This window comes from Arachis duranensis, chromosome 6, assembly GCF_000817695.3.
Source record: "Arachis duranensis cultivar V14167 chromosome 6, aradu.V14167.gnm2.J7QH, whole genome shotgun sequence".
In the NCBI taxonomy this organism is placed as follows: domain Eukaryota; kingdom Viridiplantae; phylum Streptophyta; class Magnoliopsida; order Fabales; family Fabaceae; genus Arachis; species Arachis duranensis.
The window spans coordinates 95,338,088-95,355,140 of record NC_029777.3 but is presented as its reverse complement, the minus strand read 5'-3'; the positions used below and the strand labels follow the sequence as shown (position 1 = coordinate 95,355,140).

General features: G+C 34.3%; 2 protein-coding genes across 5 annotated transcripts; one reads left to right on the top strand and one right to left on the bottom strand.

The window, feature by feature from the left end:
- Positions 1 to 2,956: 2,956 nt before the first annotated feature.
- LOC107494779 (ABC transporter I family member 11, chloroplastic) lies at positions 2,957 to 16,659 on the top strand. Of its 4 annotated transcripts, none has more exons than XR_001593368.3 (10): positions 2,957 to 3,262; positions 3,481 to 3,560; positions 3,724 to 3,775; positions 3,897 to 4,030; positions 4,818 to 4,932; positions 5,022 to 5,108; positions 5,285 to 5,333; positions 5,638 to 5,722; positions 7,926 to 8,186; positions 8,680 to 8,799. XR_001593368.3 is itself a non-coding variant. In XM_016115816.3 (10 exons), exons 1-9 carry the CDS (start codon positions 3,074 to 3,076, stop codon positions 8,756 to 8,758), a joined length of 870 nt encoding a protein of 289 aa, XP_015971302.1. In that variant the 5' UTR covers positions 2,958 to 3,073; the 3' UTR covers positions 8,759 to 8,799; positions 16,482 to 16,659. The 4 variants fall into 4 exon arrangements, 3 of the variants coding, with proteins under 3 accessions (XP_015971302.1, XP_015971301.1, XP_015971300.1); XM_016115816.3 differs by lacking the exon at positions 7,926 to 8,186 and adding an exon at positions 16,482 to 16,659 and having other exon boundaries at positions 2,958 to 3,262; XM_016115815.3 differs by lacking the exon at positions 7,926 to 8,186 and adding an exon at positions 11,642 to 12,191 and having other exon boundaries at positions 2,959 to 3,262.
- Positions 10,874 to 13,998, bottom strand: LOC107494780 (protein LAZY 1). The gene is made up of 5 exons (XM_016115818.3): positions 13,752 to 13,998; positions 13,601 to 13,667; positions 12,445 to 13,205; positions 11,603 to 11,888; positions 10,874 to 11,269 (listed from the first exon to the last, which is right to left on the bottom strand). Exons 1-5 carry the CDS (start codon positions 13,755 to 13,757, stop codon positions 11,250 to 11,252), a joined length of 1,140 nt encoding a protein of 379 aa, XP_015971304.1. The 5' UTR covers positions 13,758 to 13,998; the 3' UTR covers positions 10,874 to 11,249.
- Positions 16,660 to 17,053: the final 394 nt, after the last annotated feature.

Sequence of the window (17,053 nt, the reverse complement as noted above, 5' to 3'; positions counted from 1 at the left end):
AATTTGATAAAATAATAAAGTAAAGAATTAATCGTATTAACTTTGTAATTTTTATAAAATATGTAGCTTACTATTTTAATTTAAAAGTAATTAATTTCTTACTTTATTATTTTATCAATTTTTTTGCTTTAGATAATCTTGTTCTAAAAAAGTTAAAGTTAAATTTTAAAGTGGTCCCTAAACTTGCAATCGAACCTCTAACTCGTCTTTAAACTTAAAATTGCTCTAAATTTGTCCCTGAACTTAACAACGGTTGTCCTTAAAATATATTCCAGCGAATATTTGCAAAATGAGTGATGACGTGTGTCAGAGATGCCACAATGGACTACAACGACTATATATACGTGACACATACAAGTTTTTAACTCAATTTGATACATATTATTAGGTTAAAAACCCCAATCACAAATTATCTTTACCAGATTCTCTTTCTTACTCTCTTCTTCTTCTCCATTCTCTATTTTCACTATTCCAAATTCAATCATAATCAACAATAACATCATTAGAAAAGATCAAATATTATTGTTTTAGGGTTATGACAATCAAAAAAGATCACCAAAAAAATCCAACAACAATCAAATTTTTTTCTTCTTCAACTCCATTCTCTATTTTCACTCTTTGAAATTCAATCATCAGCAATAACAATAGCATCATCAGAAAAGATCAAAGATTGTTGTTTTAGGGTTATGACAATCACAAAAGATCACAAAAAAATCCAGAAACAATAAGAAAAGATCAATCAATCTAATAAGCAAGTATCATCAACCCAAATAGCAACAACCAAGAAAAAAATCAACATCAATTACAGAATAAAAAATAACAAAAATCAACCTTTTCACTTAGGAATAGCAAACGGGTCGAAATCTGTCGAGCTGACCCGCGTAACCCACTAAAAAAGACGGGTTGGGTTGAAAATTTAAAACCGCCAGACTTAAAAAGGCCTGCCTAACCCGCACTGCCTAATTCGTAGACTTTGGTTGGCTTCAATGGGGGAGGCGAGCTTCTTGGCAGGCCAAACATTTTTTTGTCAGGACCATTTTTTTATAAATTTTTATGAAGTTGTTGATTTACAAGAGGATGAAGATGATAATTGAAGATGTTCTAAGTTATATTTTGAATTATATTTTGTGTTTGATTGATTATAAACTTGAAGATGTTTAATTATATGTTTTTGGACAATGTTAGTTTTATTATTTTGTTTCAAAAAAACTTAATTTATGATTATGTTTATTACATATTTATAATTATAAATACTTTAATGTTTGTGAATTTAGAGAGATTTGACAGGTTTGGCCTGCCAGCCTGCTATTAGACGGGGCGAGAGAAGAATTCAGGATGTCCTCATTAGGCGGGCGGGGGAGGGGGGAGCTTCCTCGTTTGCCATCCCTAATTGTAGTTATATTAAAACAGGATCAATAGGAACAATCACCCAAAATATTACACAATAATGATTGAGTACCTAAAAAAATTTCAAAAACTCACCTTGGTCGTCACATGCAGAGGAAGAGAACTGGGCCAAGGAAGAGAAGAGGGAGGTAGAGGGAGACAGATAGGAGACAAGAGAAGAGCGTAGACGACGAGCAATGACGGCAACAAGTAGAGAGGGAGGCAGCAACGAGCAGTGAGGGTGAGAAACGAGATGACGCAGTGACGCAGAGGGGTCGGCGAGTGGCGCACCGATGAGATATAGGCCGGCGAGTGGCGCGGTGACGAGATGGAGGCCGACGAGTGGCACAACAACGAAATGAAAGCTGGCAAGAGACAATAACAAAGAAGGTTGAGATTTTGAGCTCTATATCTGTCGTGTTTGAATATTGTGAGTGTCATAGACTAGATTGGGAAAGAGGGTGAGCGGCCGTGGCGCTGAGACGGCGACTAATGAGAACAGCGATAGAGAAAGAGGTTGGAGAGACAGAGAGGCACCGAGACTAAGTTTGGAGAGAGAAGACATAAAAGTTATATATATATATATATATATAAATCGACATCATTTTAGAGGAGAGAGAATGTTTGTCAACATGATAGATCCAGCTCAATTTTCTGATGACGAAAAATATTTTAAGAATTATTATGAGTCTTGGAGTATAATTTCAAAAATAAATTTAAATAAATTTAAAGTTTGAATATAAATTTAGAGACTAATTTGAATATTAACCCAGATAGCTTATCCATATGCAATCTCGTAATTATTGAATACGAAATTATGGTAGAAAATATTGGTGAACCATGTGGATGTATAGCATGCGAAATTAGGAAAGAGACCACTTTAATAAAGACACTAAAAATATTTTTTTAAAGATATTTATATGTGTCATGTTATTATTGGATATTTTTATTAAACCGATTAATAATTTATTTTGTAATAAATCAGAACAAAATTGGTTTATTATAGTAACAATAATAAACCTAATTGTCTGTATTATAATTATTAGATCCGGTTTAATTCGATCGAATTACACTATCTAAACCGACTATCTTTAAATTTTTTGATAAAAAAATAAATATACCATTAATTTTTTATTTTGCGAACATTTAAATATCTAAAAATTTAAAAATATAATTAGATCCCCAAAAAATTAAACTTATTATTATTGTTATAAAAAAATTTAATTTTATTATAATTTATTAAAAAATTTAAAAATAATTGATTTTTCAATAATAATAACAATAGGACATGTAAACTTCTTTAAAAAAAAGACGTTTTACCCTAATTAAAAATAAAATACTCTACTATACAAATTAAAATAATATAAAAAAAAATATAATTATTTTTATAATTATTTTTTATTATTTTATTATTATTCAAAATGTGACTATCTTTATTAATCTTTCTTTCATTCTGTTAAATGAAAAATCTGTAAACATCTTTATAGTATAAATGTATAATTCACTTAGGAAATATATGCAAAAGTGCAAAACACTTTCTTTATCCGTCTGTCTCTATACACCCGTTCCAAACACTAGCTTTAAATTGTGACAGGTAGCCCCAGAGGGAAAGAAAAAGACAAGAGTGAAGAACGCAGGTGTCATACCCTGAAGACCCCGGCGCCCTGTCCCCCACCCCACTCTCTCAATGGCCATCTCTTTAAGCACTCCTCCTCCCTTTCGCTTCCTCTCAGGCTCACCACCCCCATTCCCCCTTTCTAATTTAACCCCAATTTCACCCTCACTCAACCATAATCGCCTCAGTTCTTCCAGGTTCAATTTCCCTGCACCAACAACCAAGCTTCCCACCATCAACTGCAATTACACCGCTTTTGAAGTATGTAGTAGCTTCTAGAATATAATCTTTTTACTTTTTATGTTGAATGAAAAGTTTAGCTTTAGTTAGTAGTTTTTAGGACTAGATATAGAATAGTAATTTTCATGTCATATCCATTGCTGTTTCGATGTCGATGAATTTCACATTTGTGATCGTATTTATATAAGACTAAGACTAACTAATATTATATGAATGCGATATATTTTTTTTGGCTTAAGGTTAGAGATGTTAGCTATCAGCCTCCGGGGACTCAGCTTAAGCTACTGAATTCAGTTAGTTTCTCACTTCCGGAGAAAAGGTACTTATTAGCAATAACTTTTCTCCTTTTAAAATTTGTGTGTTTAAATTAAAAGAGGTAGAGCTTTATTATGTTTATCATTGAGTTCCTATTGACATGATTGAGCGTTTAGGTGTTAGGTGCTTGTACTTAATCCCTGCTGAATTTTTGTCAATTGCTGCAGTTTTGGTCTAATTTTCGGACAAAGTGGAAGTGGGAAAACAACACTCTTGCAGGTACTTCTTTTTCTCTCTTTTTTTCCCTGTTCGGGGAATTTAATTGCATGAATATTCATGTTAGTTTCATGTTTGGGTAAGTATTATTGTTCCTCCAACGGTCTTCCCTCTCTTCATGTAGCTTCTTGCAGGAATAAGCAAACCGACCACTGGATCCATTTACAGCCAAAAGTATGGAAATGATGGAAATCCTATCCAGCCTCCTGAGCCTTTGTCACCAGAAAGAGTTGGTATTGTCTTCCAGTTTCCTGAGAGGTATGAAACTATGAATATTAATTGATTTGAATATAAATAACGCATTTTTTGTTGTATAACTTTGATTAAAATCTGATGTTGTAAACCTTGTATCATATACACAATTAATTGTTGGGATTTGTACAAGCCCAAGAAACGTATACACAGAAATACTAGGATAGAAAAGCATTGCCGTGGACGTGGTAAGGACTGAGGACAAACATGTAACATTATAACAATAATAACCAATGCAAGTTATTATTTAGTCATTAACCTTTCTAAGTGGACACCACTATGACAAGGCTCCAACCATTATGGTAGCTAGTGGAGGCTTTGATTATTTTCTGCACCTTACTGCTGTCTATGTTGAATCTTAGCTACTAGAACATTTAACCATCAATTTACAAGATGACTACCCCTCATGCTTACTATGGTCATTTAAACTTTCTAGTATTATGTGGCTGAGGCTTGTCCCAGTGGCAAATACATTTGCCTCCTAAAAGTACCACATGGGTTCGAATCTCTCTTGATGAAAAAGAGAGTATCTAATGGGTGTGTGAGTAGAGTGGGTGTGTGTGTTATGTGTTGTATTGACCCAAAAAAAAAAACTTTCTAGTATTATATATTTTATATACATAAAAATGCATATATAGTCTGATATAAGTAAGACTGTTATGCAGTTTCTGTTTCAGACACTGTCTGGCATTATAAGATTGCAGAGGGCTTTTCATCTGTCATAGTTTATTTGTTCATAAGTAAATCTTGTTTGATCATTTTTCACTTGTTCTACATATGTGTTGCAAGCTAGGTATTTTTTAGCTGAAACTGTGCTTGATGAAGTCACTTTTGGGTGGCCAAGGCAAAAGGGTAGCTATCAATTGAGAGAAAATCTTGCTTTAGGGCTTCAAAGGGCAATTAACTGGGTAGCTATGCCTCTGTATATTACAGGGTGTCTTTCCAAGCCTTTGTTATCATTTTATCCTTATATTCATATCTACTGCTCTTACTGTAGGTTGGATTGAATGGGATATCATTGGACAAAAATCCTCACTCCCTTAGCGGCGGTTACAAACGCCGCCTTGCTTTGGCAATTCAATTAGTAAGAATTTTCCTCTTTTTAAAAACTTACAAATCCTGATACTGAGATGTCTGCTAGTTATTGCTTCATCTCTTCACCTGACCAGCTATTGAGTGATTGATGCAATCTCGGTTACAAAGTTATAGGTGTCAGTAGCATTAATGAGCTTCATGGTCTTTTCCAAATGTATTTTGCAGGTGCAAATCCCTGATCTATTGATATTGGATGAGCCTCTTGCTGGACTTGGTAAACAATGCAACTTGTGACTTCTTTATTGTGCTTTGCTGTTGTTATTCCACTTAAGGAGCTTTTCGATTTCCTCTCAAGGATTGAATCAAATAAATCAAATAAATCTTACTAAAATCTAGCTTTCAATTAATATTGTTTTACCAACTTCTTACATTTTGTAATTTTTAGAATACGAGCATTCTTATTTTTGGTGTCTTATTATTTTATATGTGAACCTTTACTTCTTCAATGATTATCTTTCAGTTAAAATGAAATAAAGTATATCTTTTAAAGTTGTATCTGATAATTTCCCACTGAGCAGATTGGAAAGCACGTGCAGATGTTGTGAAGCTTTTAAAGCATCTAAAAAGGGAGTTGACTGTTCTTGTTGTCAGCCATGACTTGAGGTTTTTACTAATTTCTCAATTAATTTTGAATCATTGTACATTTTTTAATTATAACTATCAATCATTTTATATTATATCCTGCATATGTATATAAGAGTTTGTATATTGCTGCATTGGCTCATGATTTGTGTATCTCATTTTGAAATTCTAACTTCAATTGATACAAAGACATTAAATAAATTTGAATTTTGTATTAAAGTTGATGTGTTGATGGAAAGAGCATGACGCTGACTTGCTGAGATTTCTGTAACTTCTGTTTTTCTGTATCTTGGTTAGTGGCTAAGTGACAAATTCAAACCTATCGATACTACGTAGGAGTTTGTGCGTGCTGTGAACTCATACCAATCACTCAGTGCCTCTATTATGACCTCCATTGTTTAGGTGTTGTAATTTTTCCAGTTGAGCCTCATTGTTGTGTGAAATCTTTAGTTTTTTGTTTTATAACAATTTGTCATAAACAACTCTACTGTTCTATTTATTCCACCTGGCTACAATTATTGCTGAGCACTACAAAAATGGTACAAATGTTGAGAGGTTACGTGAACCAATAACAAGAAGTGGAGTGATAAAGTAATTAGTGAAAAATGGAGGATTTGTGCACAACGCAGAATATATTGATTGATTTCATAATTCCTTTGGATGGGGATCCTATAATTTTATACGCTGTTGATGGTTTTAAGGACTTCAAGGATAAAAGCAACATGGCATCCCTAATTAAATCCACTTTCTTTCTAAGTTGTTCAACCAAAGAAAGTATCCCTCATCATCCCAACCCCATACATCAAATTATGGATCACCCTTTGTAGGATCAGTTCCCTCAATGTGCTTTAACTTCATAAAATCTTTAATGCTGTTTAGCTGACCTGCGCCCACAACAATTAATATTTCCTATTAAGGTGATACCATAGTTAGGGTGTAGGACTGGAATGTCATTTAGCTTTGCAGTTTAAACTGGTTGTGGGTTAGCTATGAAGGTCTATTTTGGAGTTTTCAAGTTCTGATTTGGATGAAAATAGGGATCCACGGCATAGCAGCTTGAAGGTGGTCGGTAGTGGTAGAAGGTGAATAGGACATGTGTCCGCCCTTACAACAGTTATCCTTACACTAGCAAATGAAGTTAAGGTCCAAAATGACTCTTGAAATTTGCGCCGTGCCTCAAAATGGCCCCCAAAATTTCAATTAACCCAATATGGACCTGAAGATTTCAATTCGTGACTCACCTAGGTTCATCTCCGTTAATAGTGTTCTGAGTTGGCAGTTAAGTTGCCATGGGGGTCCAATAAAAAACGAGTGTTATGTGGTGGATGCAAAGTTAATGAAATGTTAAAATATGTCTTTTCCCCAAAACAAATTATCATTCTCAGCCAAAACCATTGACTCTTTCTTTCCTTCTCTTTTATGGCGACATCATAAGCGAGCTCGTTGCTGCAACCTTCCTTTACCCAAAGCGTTCTGTATTATTCTGTTGGGGTTGAACTAACGAGATGAACCTAGAGACTAATATGAGTTGCGAATCAAAATTTGGGAGTATAGATTGGGTTAATTGAAATTTCAGGGAGTCATTTTAAGGCACGATATGAAGTTTTGGGGCCATTTGGGACCTTTACTCCAAGCAATGAGAATGATGGGGTTAGTGGAAGCTGGAATGCATGCTACCACAGTCGAGTGATACGAAATCGAGTAGCCAACAAAATAGGGTTACTCTTGCCAGGTTTTATATTCCATGCTAAGATTATGGTGCTCATGTTGAAATAGGTCTTTTGGTTACATATAATAACTACACGTTGAAACTATTGCAACAAGTTTTTTATTTTTATTTTTTCTATCAAACAAGAGGGAATAAAAAGAAAAAAAAGGGGGGGGGGACTATTGAAAGAGATTTACATTTGAATTTTTCTTATTGCAAACTTGATTTCTGACAGAAGAAGGGGGTGGGGCTATTGAAAGAGATTTACATTTAAATTTTTCTTATTGCCAACTTGATTTCTGACAGAACACGGGTATCACATCATTCATATAGCTTTGAGTAGGGCATGGGTTGCTCGTTGTTGTTTAATTATGTCTTGCACATGTGCCTTTTATTCGCAAAAAGAAATGGTGACTCCTGGATCAACAACTGTAATAAGGGACCAAAAGGATCATGCGGTCATCAATGCTTTAGTTAACTAATACAACAATGTTTTGCTCGTGCTTTAAACAACAGGAAGAAAATGATGTTGAGCACAAATCAGTAATCTAAAGAATGAAGTTGAGGCAGGGTTATGGTGGCAACTAGTGAAGGAAGGCCGCCATTGAGCAGCAGTTGTAAAGAGTGGTTGGCAGCAAAGATTGGAGTGGATATCAGAGGGAACCGGCATATGAAGTGAGGAAGCAAGGAAATGAATAGTCAATCCTAGGGTGTGGTAGGAATGGCTATAGGCTGATTGATGTGGGAACAAGTTCAGTTTTCTTTTTCGATGAGTCGGTATGCATCCAATAGTGTTGCAATAGTATTTAAATCTTTGTCCAAAAAGATTTTTTTTTTGCAAACTAGTTTTAGTTTCTTTAGATTAATATAATAATTATAAAGTTACTTAAATGTACATCTTTTTGTATATAATTTGATATTAAGGATATCTTAGGTAATTCAACTATACAGGACCTTGTGCCCACTCACAACTGCTGTTCCTAAATCCATGTGAAGGGGACTTTTGTCCTATCTATGCATCCATGGTGGAAGAATCCCCAAATAAAGAGACCCAAATGGACAGTCCTTTTGAAGTTATTGGCATTGCCAAAATATAATATATACACACTTAACAATGCTGCATATGTGTAGTAGATCAGTGGTTTCTCCGTTAATCATTTCACATTGTTTACCATTGCATATTGGCTGAAGTTTTTATTGCCAATGTTCTATTGCATATTATTGTGAGAACCACTTATTTCACTTATCGAGCTTCCTGTATGTATTTCAGAGAGTTTGCAAGTCTTGTAGATCGATCATGGAAGATGGAGATGGGTGGCAACCTCAGAGAGGAGTTACTTCCATTGTAGTTCATACTCGCTGCCTTTTTATTAGCACCGGATTCTATGAGGTTTGAACCATAAGCTTCAAGTGCTAGATGTATTTTCTACTTGCAACATAATGACATATGTTAAAAGAATAAAGGAAAAGGAAATTTAACTATTCGGATATCTCAAAATAGCTTAATTTTGTGGGATATTTGCTTGTTGACCATGTGTTAAGGTTGGTCTTGGGTTCTGTTAGGGACCAGGCCTAAGTTATGGGCCTTAGTATTTAAGAATAACAATCCGTTAGTTGATTGACGGCTATAAAGAGAGAGTTAGAGAGGAGTAAAGGTGATATAGGAAATTAGTCACGAGTCTAGGAGAACAAGGGATATCTCAAATATCCCTGATTCAGCAACAATACATGTTCTCTAGATGGGACTGTCGGAGATGACTATACGATTGATATTAATGAGAGATTGTTGAAGTGATGTCACAACACCACTATGGACCAACTGGAGTCACAACATAGTTAGCTGGAAACAACTAGGAGGCTCAATCATCATACAAAATCATCGTAGCTCCTATTCATCATAATGCTGGATACTCTATTGAGAATGGGGGAAGCACTGGCAGATGAATATTGTAAACACTGGCTATGGCAGGTGTTGTTACACTGGTTGGAATTAAAAGGACATTGGGGTAGGCTGCATGGAGGGAGATGAGCGGAGTGTTGTGGTTTCCAACCAGAAGGATGCTGGAAAAAGACACCAGTGTGATGAAAATAGTATCCTTTTGACTTGGAAAAAGAAGAGAGTAGTTGTGCATTTGGTTTGTTGAGGTTGATGATGATGATGCAGTTGTTACCAAAAGAAGTCGTTGGCAAAGAATTGCATTGGAAACTAAGATCATATGCAAAAAGCAGCCATGAATTGACAAAAATTGGTGATTGGGAGTTTGAAAGTCTGAAATGGCCTGTGACATATTGAGTTCTAATTCGTGATACAAAAGCTATTCTTAGGTTACGCAAGGCTGCTTTTTACAAAGTAGACATGAATTTTTCTTGACTACAAAATATTGAAATTAAGGTAGATTAGAGGCCTATGGGTTCAAGGATAGAAACGTGAAACGGAGTTGGAGTTGGGTTATAAGGACAGCATACAAAACCACCTACAGAGGATAGAAGCAAAACATTATGACTAAGTATCAGCTCAAAGGAGAAAGAGATGGATAAGTGCTTAACAGGCATTTATTTTAATGACACAATTAATACAGGATATTAATCATAGTAGTCATGATCAGGGAACATGACATATCCCATCTTCTTTTTCATATTTTTCTTTCTCATCTCTCTCTTTTATCCCCCATGATATTCCTTCCTGTCTTATCCTTGCTTGCATGTTCCTTATAATAAGTGTACCAACCATTGATCTATTGTAAAATTGAGGGGTCAGATTTAGTTTAGTTTAGTTTCTTTTTTTAATTTTTTATTAAATGACATTAATGTCAATTGAATCCAATTCAATGAGTTAAGATTAAATGACATCAATGTTATCTTTAAAGTTACACTGTTTTTATCTATCTATAATAATTTGAATCAATCAAACCGTTGATTTATAGTCACCTATTATGGAGATCATTGTACCAAATTTTGTGAAAATTGAATATCAGAAGCCTAAATCTAATTCATGCATATGCCAATCTTGAGTGTTACCGTCAATTTTGATCTATAAAAAAAATATATCAAATGATTTTTAGATTGCTATGAAATTTTATAGATTTGATTTACAATGAATAAACTTCTGATTGAATGGTAGGTTTTGTAAAAATTTACTTTGATACAAAGTTATTGGATAGTGTACCATTTTCTTAAACTTGCACTGGTATCATTTGATCCTATCTTAAACGTTTGTACTGCCTCTCGGTTGCTTCCCTTCTCTACTGGTTCTTAGTTGTTGATGTTTGATTAGGGTTTGGTTCTGTACTTTTCCTTTTCCCTTATGATGGTTGACTTTTATTTTATTGGATTGTTGTTTATACTTGTACGTTGGATTAATTGTTTATTATGAGTTTAAAGCACAGACTATGACTTATGATTTATAACAAAGAATGTATCAATTGTGAGCATACACATCATTTTCTGTTTTTCTTGAAATAGTGGCTATCCCAGAATTTGCTATCCCATGGTGGCATTTTGGGGCCAGCCACTCTGCACCACTATCCGAGATTGACCACTTCGATACTAAAGCTGGGATAAAATGCAGACATAATAGGCACTGAACAAACTTTGTAATTATGAGTTGCCTTTCTTGAGTTTGATGGAAGAATGATTCATGAGAACCAATAAGAAAATAGTAGAAGTAACTGATGTCTACATATAAAGTATGTATACATGAAACTCACAACCTTAATGCAGCATCACTTCCACTTGGAAGTACACACATAAGATCATCATAGTATTATGAAAGAGTAGATTTTACAAGTCTATTATAGAGGCTCAATGTCAATGCCTTGCACTTTCTTACAGCTTAGGTAGCTACAGCTCCAGCACCAAGTCTATAATGCCAAAAATTGTAAATGGGTTAAAATACACAGATATATTAACTAATTATAATGCAATTTCACATATATTATGGTGCTTATTGATGTTCGATTTCGGTAAAATTTAATATAAATGATGTTCATTATATGTTATTTTGATTCACAATGGTTGGGTAATTAAAATATATATCCTATAAAAAGTTATAAGCTGTATAACTTTATTAAATTGACACATGCGTCATTTGATCCTAATTCATATATATATGCTGATGAAAGATTTGTGTAAAAGTTTGATGTGTGCACTTATATGTGTATGAGGAACTGTATGCTAGAGAGATAAGTACTTACACTCTGCATCTGTTTTGATCCAGTGCTCATTGTTTGTAGTTGAAGTACTGCAACTAAGCCCATCTTGCGGCGGGTTCCAGATGGGCTCACAGTTTGGGGAAGACTTTGTTGACTTGGTGTCCGAATTAACTCTTCTGCCTTTGTCTGGGTTTGTGGGGTCTCTGTTCTGATATTCATGGCAGCAGTCATGAGAAGCATCCTTAATCTTATCTTTGTTGGGTTTAGCAAAATCCTTTGCAGTTACAGTGTTCTCAGGATAGACTTTTCTGTGAAACATTCTTAGAACCTACATATCCAAATGAAACAATGAAATTATGATATGATAGATTGCTTTCAGCATATATTGAAGACATATATGTTGGATTCAGAGGTTTGCAGATTATTTTGGTACCTGAAACTATTCTGCCAGATGCCAAAACTGTTCAACTTGGAATGATATTTAACATATGACCTTCAGTGTTGTTAGATACGTTGAGTCTGACCCAAATCCCTTTGGCTAATTTTCTTCAGTCTTGTTTTACGAATTTTAATTCTTTAAGTTGCTTTGATTATCTTCTACGGCAAGTTCTATAGATTCTCTATGAAAGAATTAACTAGCAAATTTTTTTTGTTTGTTGTTTTTTCTTCGCTAATAAATTTGAGTAATAAATTATTTGCACAATCTGGTTTCTATAGTGTGTTTGATTCCTACTCTCATTGTATTCCGGGTGACCAAGAAACAAACATGCATTAAAATTTTCATTAGCTAACTTTTAGATGCCAAGGCAATAATCATAGGCAATGGGAGATGGGGACAACCATTGAATTTGATGTTAAGTGCAGAAGATCTGGTAAAGACCTACCTTATGGAGCTTTTTATTGGTTGAAGCAGAGGCGGCATCATCCCTTGCAGCAGTGTTACAGCTTTTTGAAGAGACATGGACTTTTTTCAACATCTTTCTCATAATATGCATGGCAGACTTTTGTGTTTGCTTGATTTGTGTTTCTCCTTTTTCTCCTGTCTCTATAGATTCTTGACTTGTCTTTGTCCTATGAAATAGCTCGGCAAGTGATGCCCTCTCTTTCTTCACTTCTGTTGTCTCTGGAAGTTCAGGTGATGACCCCAATAAATATCCTTGCAGTGGACACACAGCTTTGTTTGCATTGTCTTCAGCTTCAGATCCAGCTATTTGCTTGCTACTAAGTGTGATAGTGCTTACTTGGCTGTTTCTTCCTGAAGATTCATAGAAACTTTCTTCCTTTTCAGCCTCAAGAAATTTCTCAAGCTCATAACTAATGAGCTTCAGATCATTTTCCGTCACCTCTGCATTGTTCATAGTTATGTCTTCAATAGGCATGGGAAATGTTGGTGTTGCTGGTTCATTGTTGACTATTTCTGTGCCAAGAGTTCCAATTGTTAGAAAGCCTTCAAAGAGCTCGGAGATGGCTGCAGGTGTTTCTTGTTTGGACTCCCCTTCGACATCAAGCCCTGAATAAGATGTCAGACTTTCTTGATGGTGTGGCTTTAAGAAGCCGGGTTGATTCATGGAGCCAAAGCTTGGCATCATGTGGGAGTATTGGTTGTCACATGTTGGCTGTGGTGTAAGACAACTACAAGGGTTTGCTGAAATATAATTTCCAAAGAAAATTAGTGAGCTGGTGAAATTATTAATAAAGATAATCTCAATACTTCCCATTGCTCTTGTTCTCTTGAAAGAGGAATACCAAACATGGGAAAAGGAAAAGTATAATAAGTTGAATTAAATGTCAACAAGAGGCACTATTAGTGATGTACAGGAAAATTTTATCTGTAGTTGGTTAGTGAATGCATCTAACATGTTGAAAAGAGATGCATATTTTCAAGTACATTAGTGTTCCTGATCTGGTTAAAATGCCTAATCTGCAAAACACCTGATGTTTACCTTTGTGGTTCATATATATTAATGCAGCTCAGTAATATCATAATAGCAAGAGAAAAAAGTAGTGGAAAAGAGAAAATAAGCACAGGTGAATGAATACCAAGTGTGAAATCCTTGAAAGGATCAATACTATTCTGCCGAAGCTTTCGATGCACCCACTGGAATATCTGCAACAAGGAAAAATGATGATGATGAAGCTGAAGGATTGAAGGAAATGTTCCATGCTAATTTGACATAGGTTAGACACATACCTTCATTTTGATCTCTCTCTTTTGTTGATATGTGATGACTAAGGTTTTCTTGACTGAGATTATGCTGGTGGTATATATAAATGTCCAAATCGGAAAGGTATTTAGGATTGGTAGGGTATGATTGATTAAGTAAAAAGCTCAGAGGACTTTCCAGTCTGAATCTAAATGGGTTGGGAATAAGTAGATACTAGGAGTCTCAGATATAAGTTTACATAGATAAAAACATATAGGTAGAAACAACAGTTTGGTTGGGTATTCATTTCAAAATCTAATCAGGTGGGCAAATTGAAGGTGGAATGTCTACCATTTTGCCATTTGTCTATGCTTTTCTCTCAGTACGATATTTCTTTAAGTGGATCACACACGTAAACAAGTTGATAACCCCCCAACGAAGCACGCTGGTTCTTAAATGCCGAAGCACTGTCAATTTCAGAGAATGATGCTCTGCACATAAAATTTACTAAAATTGTTTGATTAAGAAGCCCCACTTAAACTGACCACTGTACAAAATAGTAAAGTACTATGTCTCAGTGCATTGCTTCTAGATGCATCCAGTTACATTTTCCAGAGGTTTGGATTATAAATTCCATTGTCTGACAGTTAGTTATAACACTAGGCTAAAATTTCATACAATTTGTCAAGTTGTGATAGGATTATGAAAACCTGAGTAACAATTGTGTGGTTTTGCAAACTTTACACCCCCTAATTGTTCAGTTAGCTCCTTATACAGGGTTGCGCACTTTAGTGGTTGTTAGATTTTGGATGATGCTTCAAAGTTCAAACATTATGAGAACAATTTGTCATGATTCATCTGCATATTTGTAAAAGTAACTAATATTTAAATTTACCATTCAAAAAGTCATCTAACATATGAATCTAGGCTTAAGATTCGATAGCCTTTCCAAAAGGAAAAACTATCAGTGGTAACTCGTTCTAAAGTAACTACAAAAGCAGTTCCTTAGTTTCCTTAGTTTACACCAGACCAGAAACCGTTGCCCCGGTCTAGTACTGGAGTACTCGGGTTGGTGGTGTCAAGCTTCCTTTCAAGCTACACGAGCCTGCACAAAATGGAGAAAGTATTTATACATGGGAATATAAATTTTCTAAAATTATGTCGGTCTTGACATTATAGATTACGGCACAAAAAATTTATAGCATTAAACTATTTTTATAAAAAGGTCGTAAGAGACAAAAGTCTCCGTCGTCTAAGAAGACTAGGGTCTCTATAGATAAAAAAATTAAATAATAAATTTTTTAGTTATTATTTTAATATGAAAGTTTAATTTTTTGTTAATAATTAATTTTAACATTTGTTATCTAACATTTGAAAGAATTTAACATGTATATTTTTATATTTGATTAAGTGTTAAGTCTGTTGTACAAGTAAAAATAATAGGTACGTTTGGACGTAATCTTGTTTTGGTCTTTAAAGTTTAAAATGTTTATTTAAGTTCAAAAAAAGTTTCATTTAGTTTCAATGTAGTCCTACCGTGAGGTCAAAGTTAAATAATTAACGGAATGTCTTATATGACACCAGTACAAAGACAAGGTCGATAATCTGGAGAATAAGTACAAGTTTTCAGAGGCATAAAATCAACTATGGATGTATCAATATATTTATTTATTATTTTTTTACAATTTAAATGAAATATTTTTTATAAAACTAAAGAGAATGATAAATAAATATATGAGAAAAAAATTCAAAACGCTCCTGACAATATTAAAAGACAACAAGGCCCCTATAAAAAAAAAATCCTATCCAGCCCCTATTTATTAACTCTGTTAGACAAGTTAGCCCTTCCATTACTAATGTCTCTAGAGCTAATTGACCATGTCTATGCGACACGTTAAGTTAATGATGTGTTAGTTAAATGCCAACCTGGATAGGCAGATTAGTGGCTATCTAACCCGACCCCCTAATAATTCCATAAAAAATAAACAAGTTTCATATGTGATGAGACAGAATCCCTCTTTTACTCTCTAGAATTACAAAAAAATTCTAATCTCTCCCTTTCGAAATTCGTTGAAGATGATTCACTTGGAGGAAGATGTTGGTTCCGACGGAGTTATTGACGGCGTTTTGACGGCGCCGTGACGGAGGAATTGTTTGTTAAGAGGTAAGTTTCGTTACTTACTCTCTTTGCCATTGCATGTGTATGATCAAGTTGAAGGTGGTTTTATCACTCTCTGTCATTGAACATGCTTTGAAACCTATGATTTGGAGTATTGTTTATATTCAAATTTTGCATGAAGGGTTGAATTAGAACATGGCTTAGGATTCAATAACAACAAATATGCTCTGTATATTTTGACTGAAAAGCTTATGTGTTTTGTTGATGTTGATACTTCGATTCCTTTTTATTCATAAGTTTGCATTTTAGTCTACTGCAATGCAATATTGTGTCTGTTATGAATCTTACATGTTCTTCTTGAAAATGATATTTTTCTTTGTTCCACCACATATACGCACTACAAAAATGTTCCATTGGTATGAACTAATCTATCTAATTTTAGATAAATTGATATATAATTCACATTGTCTTATTTAGTGAATAATCTACATTAAATTTGTCTATCTATGTATTAAAATTTGATAAATTGATATATAATCTATATTAAAATTTGATATATCAATCATTAAAATTACTAAATAATCTACATTATTTTCAAATATATCTATCTATTTCCTATTGTTATTATTGCTGAATTTGTCTTTTATTGGTGCTGCAGATGTCTAACTTTGCAGTACTCGTGTTTCACCATGGTGGAAGACTTGGGAAGGATAGTACTGGGGTGTTGAAGTATTTGGATGGAAAAGTACATAAATTTTCTCCAATAGACTTAGATTTAGTGAACTTTTTTTTATCTAGAAGAACTACTAAAGAGTTTAGGATATGCTGATTATGCTATAATGTACTGATTAGAACCCACAGCTCAAAATTTAGAATTTGGTCTGTATGTGATTAAGGGAGATTCTTAGATAAATTATTTGAGAAACAGTTTATCGGCGAATGATTGTTTAGAATTTAATTTATACTTTGAACACCCAGTTGGTGAGCCTTGCTATGTTAACGAGAATTTAGGTCAGGTTACCGCTCAAGTTGAGGATTCTTCCTCCTCATCCTCATCTGATGAAGATGATGGAAGTTCAGAGGATGAGGCATACAATCCTCCTTCAGATGCATATGATGAGAGTAGTGACATTGATAGTGACGAAGACAGAATGAAGCTGAGGACACATACTAATAAGAAGGTTGCTGATGAGAAAGATGATTGTGATAATGGGAAGGGTGATCCTGACA

Excerpts from the sequence above, each read along its gene's own strand:
- LOC107494779 (XM_016115816.3), top strand. The coding sequence starts at position 3,074 with ATGGCCATCTCTTTAAGCACTCCTCCTCCCTTTCGCTTCCTCTCAGGC. Across the intron at positions 4,031-4,817 it reads GTCTTCCAGTTTCCTGAGAG|GTATTTTTTAGCTGAAACTG; the intron begins GTATGAAACTAT and ends GTTGCAAGCTAG. Across the intron at positions 4,933-5,021 it reads TTCAAAGGGCAATTAACTGG|GTTGGATTGAATGGGATATC; the intron begins GTAGCTATGCCT and ends CTCTTACTGTAG.
- LOC107494780 (XM_016115818.3), bottom strand. Across the intron at positions 13,206-13,600 it reads TTTCAAGGATTTCACACTTG|CAAACCCTTGTAGTTGTCTT; the intron begins GTATTCATTCAC and ends ATTATATTTCAG. Across the intron at positions 11,270-11,602 it reads GATCAAAACAGATGCAGAGT|ACTTGGTGCTGGAGCTGTAG; the intron begins GTAAGTACTTAT and ends TTGGCATTATAG.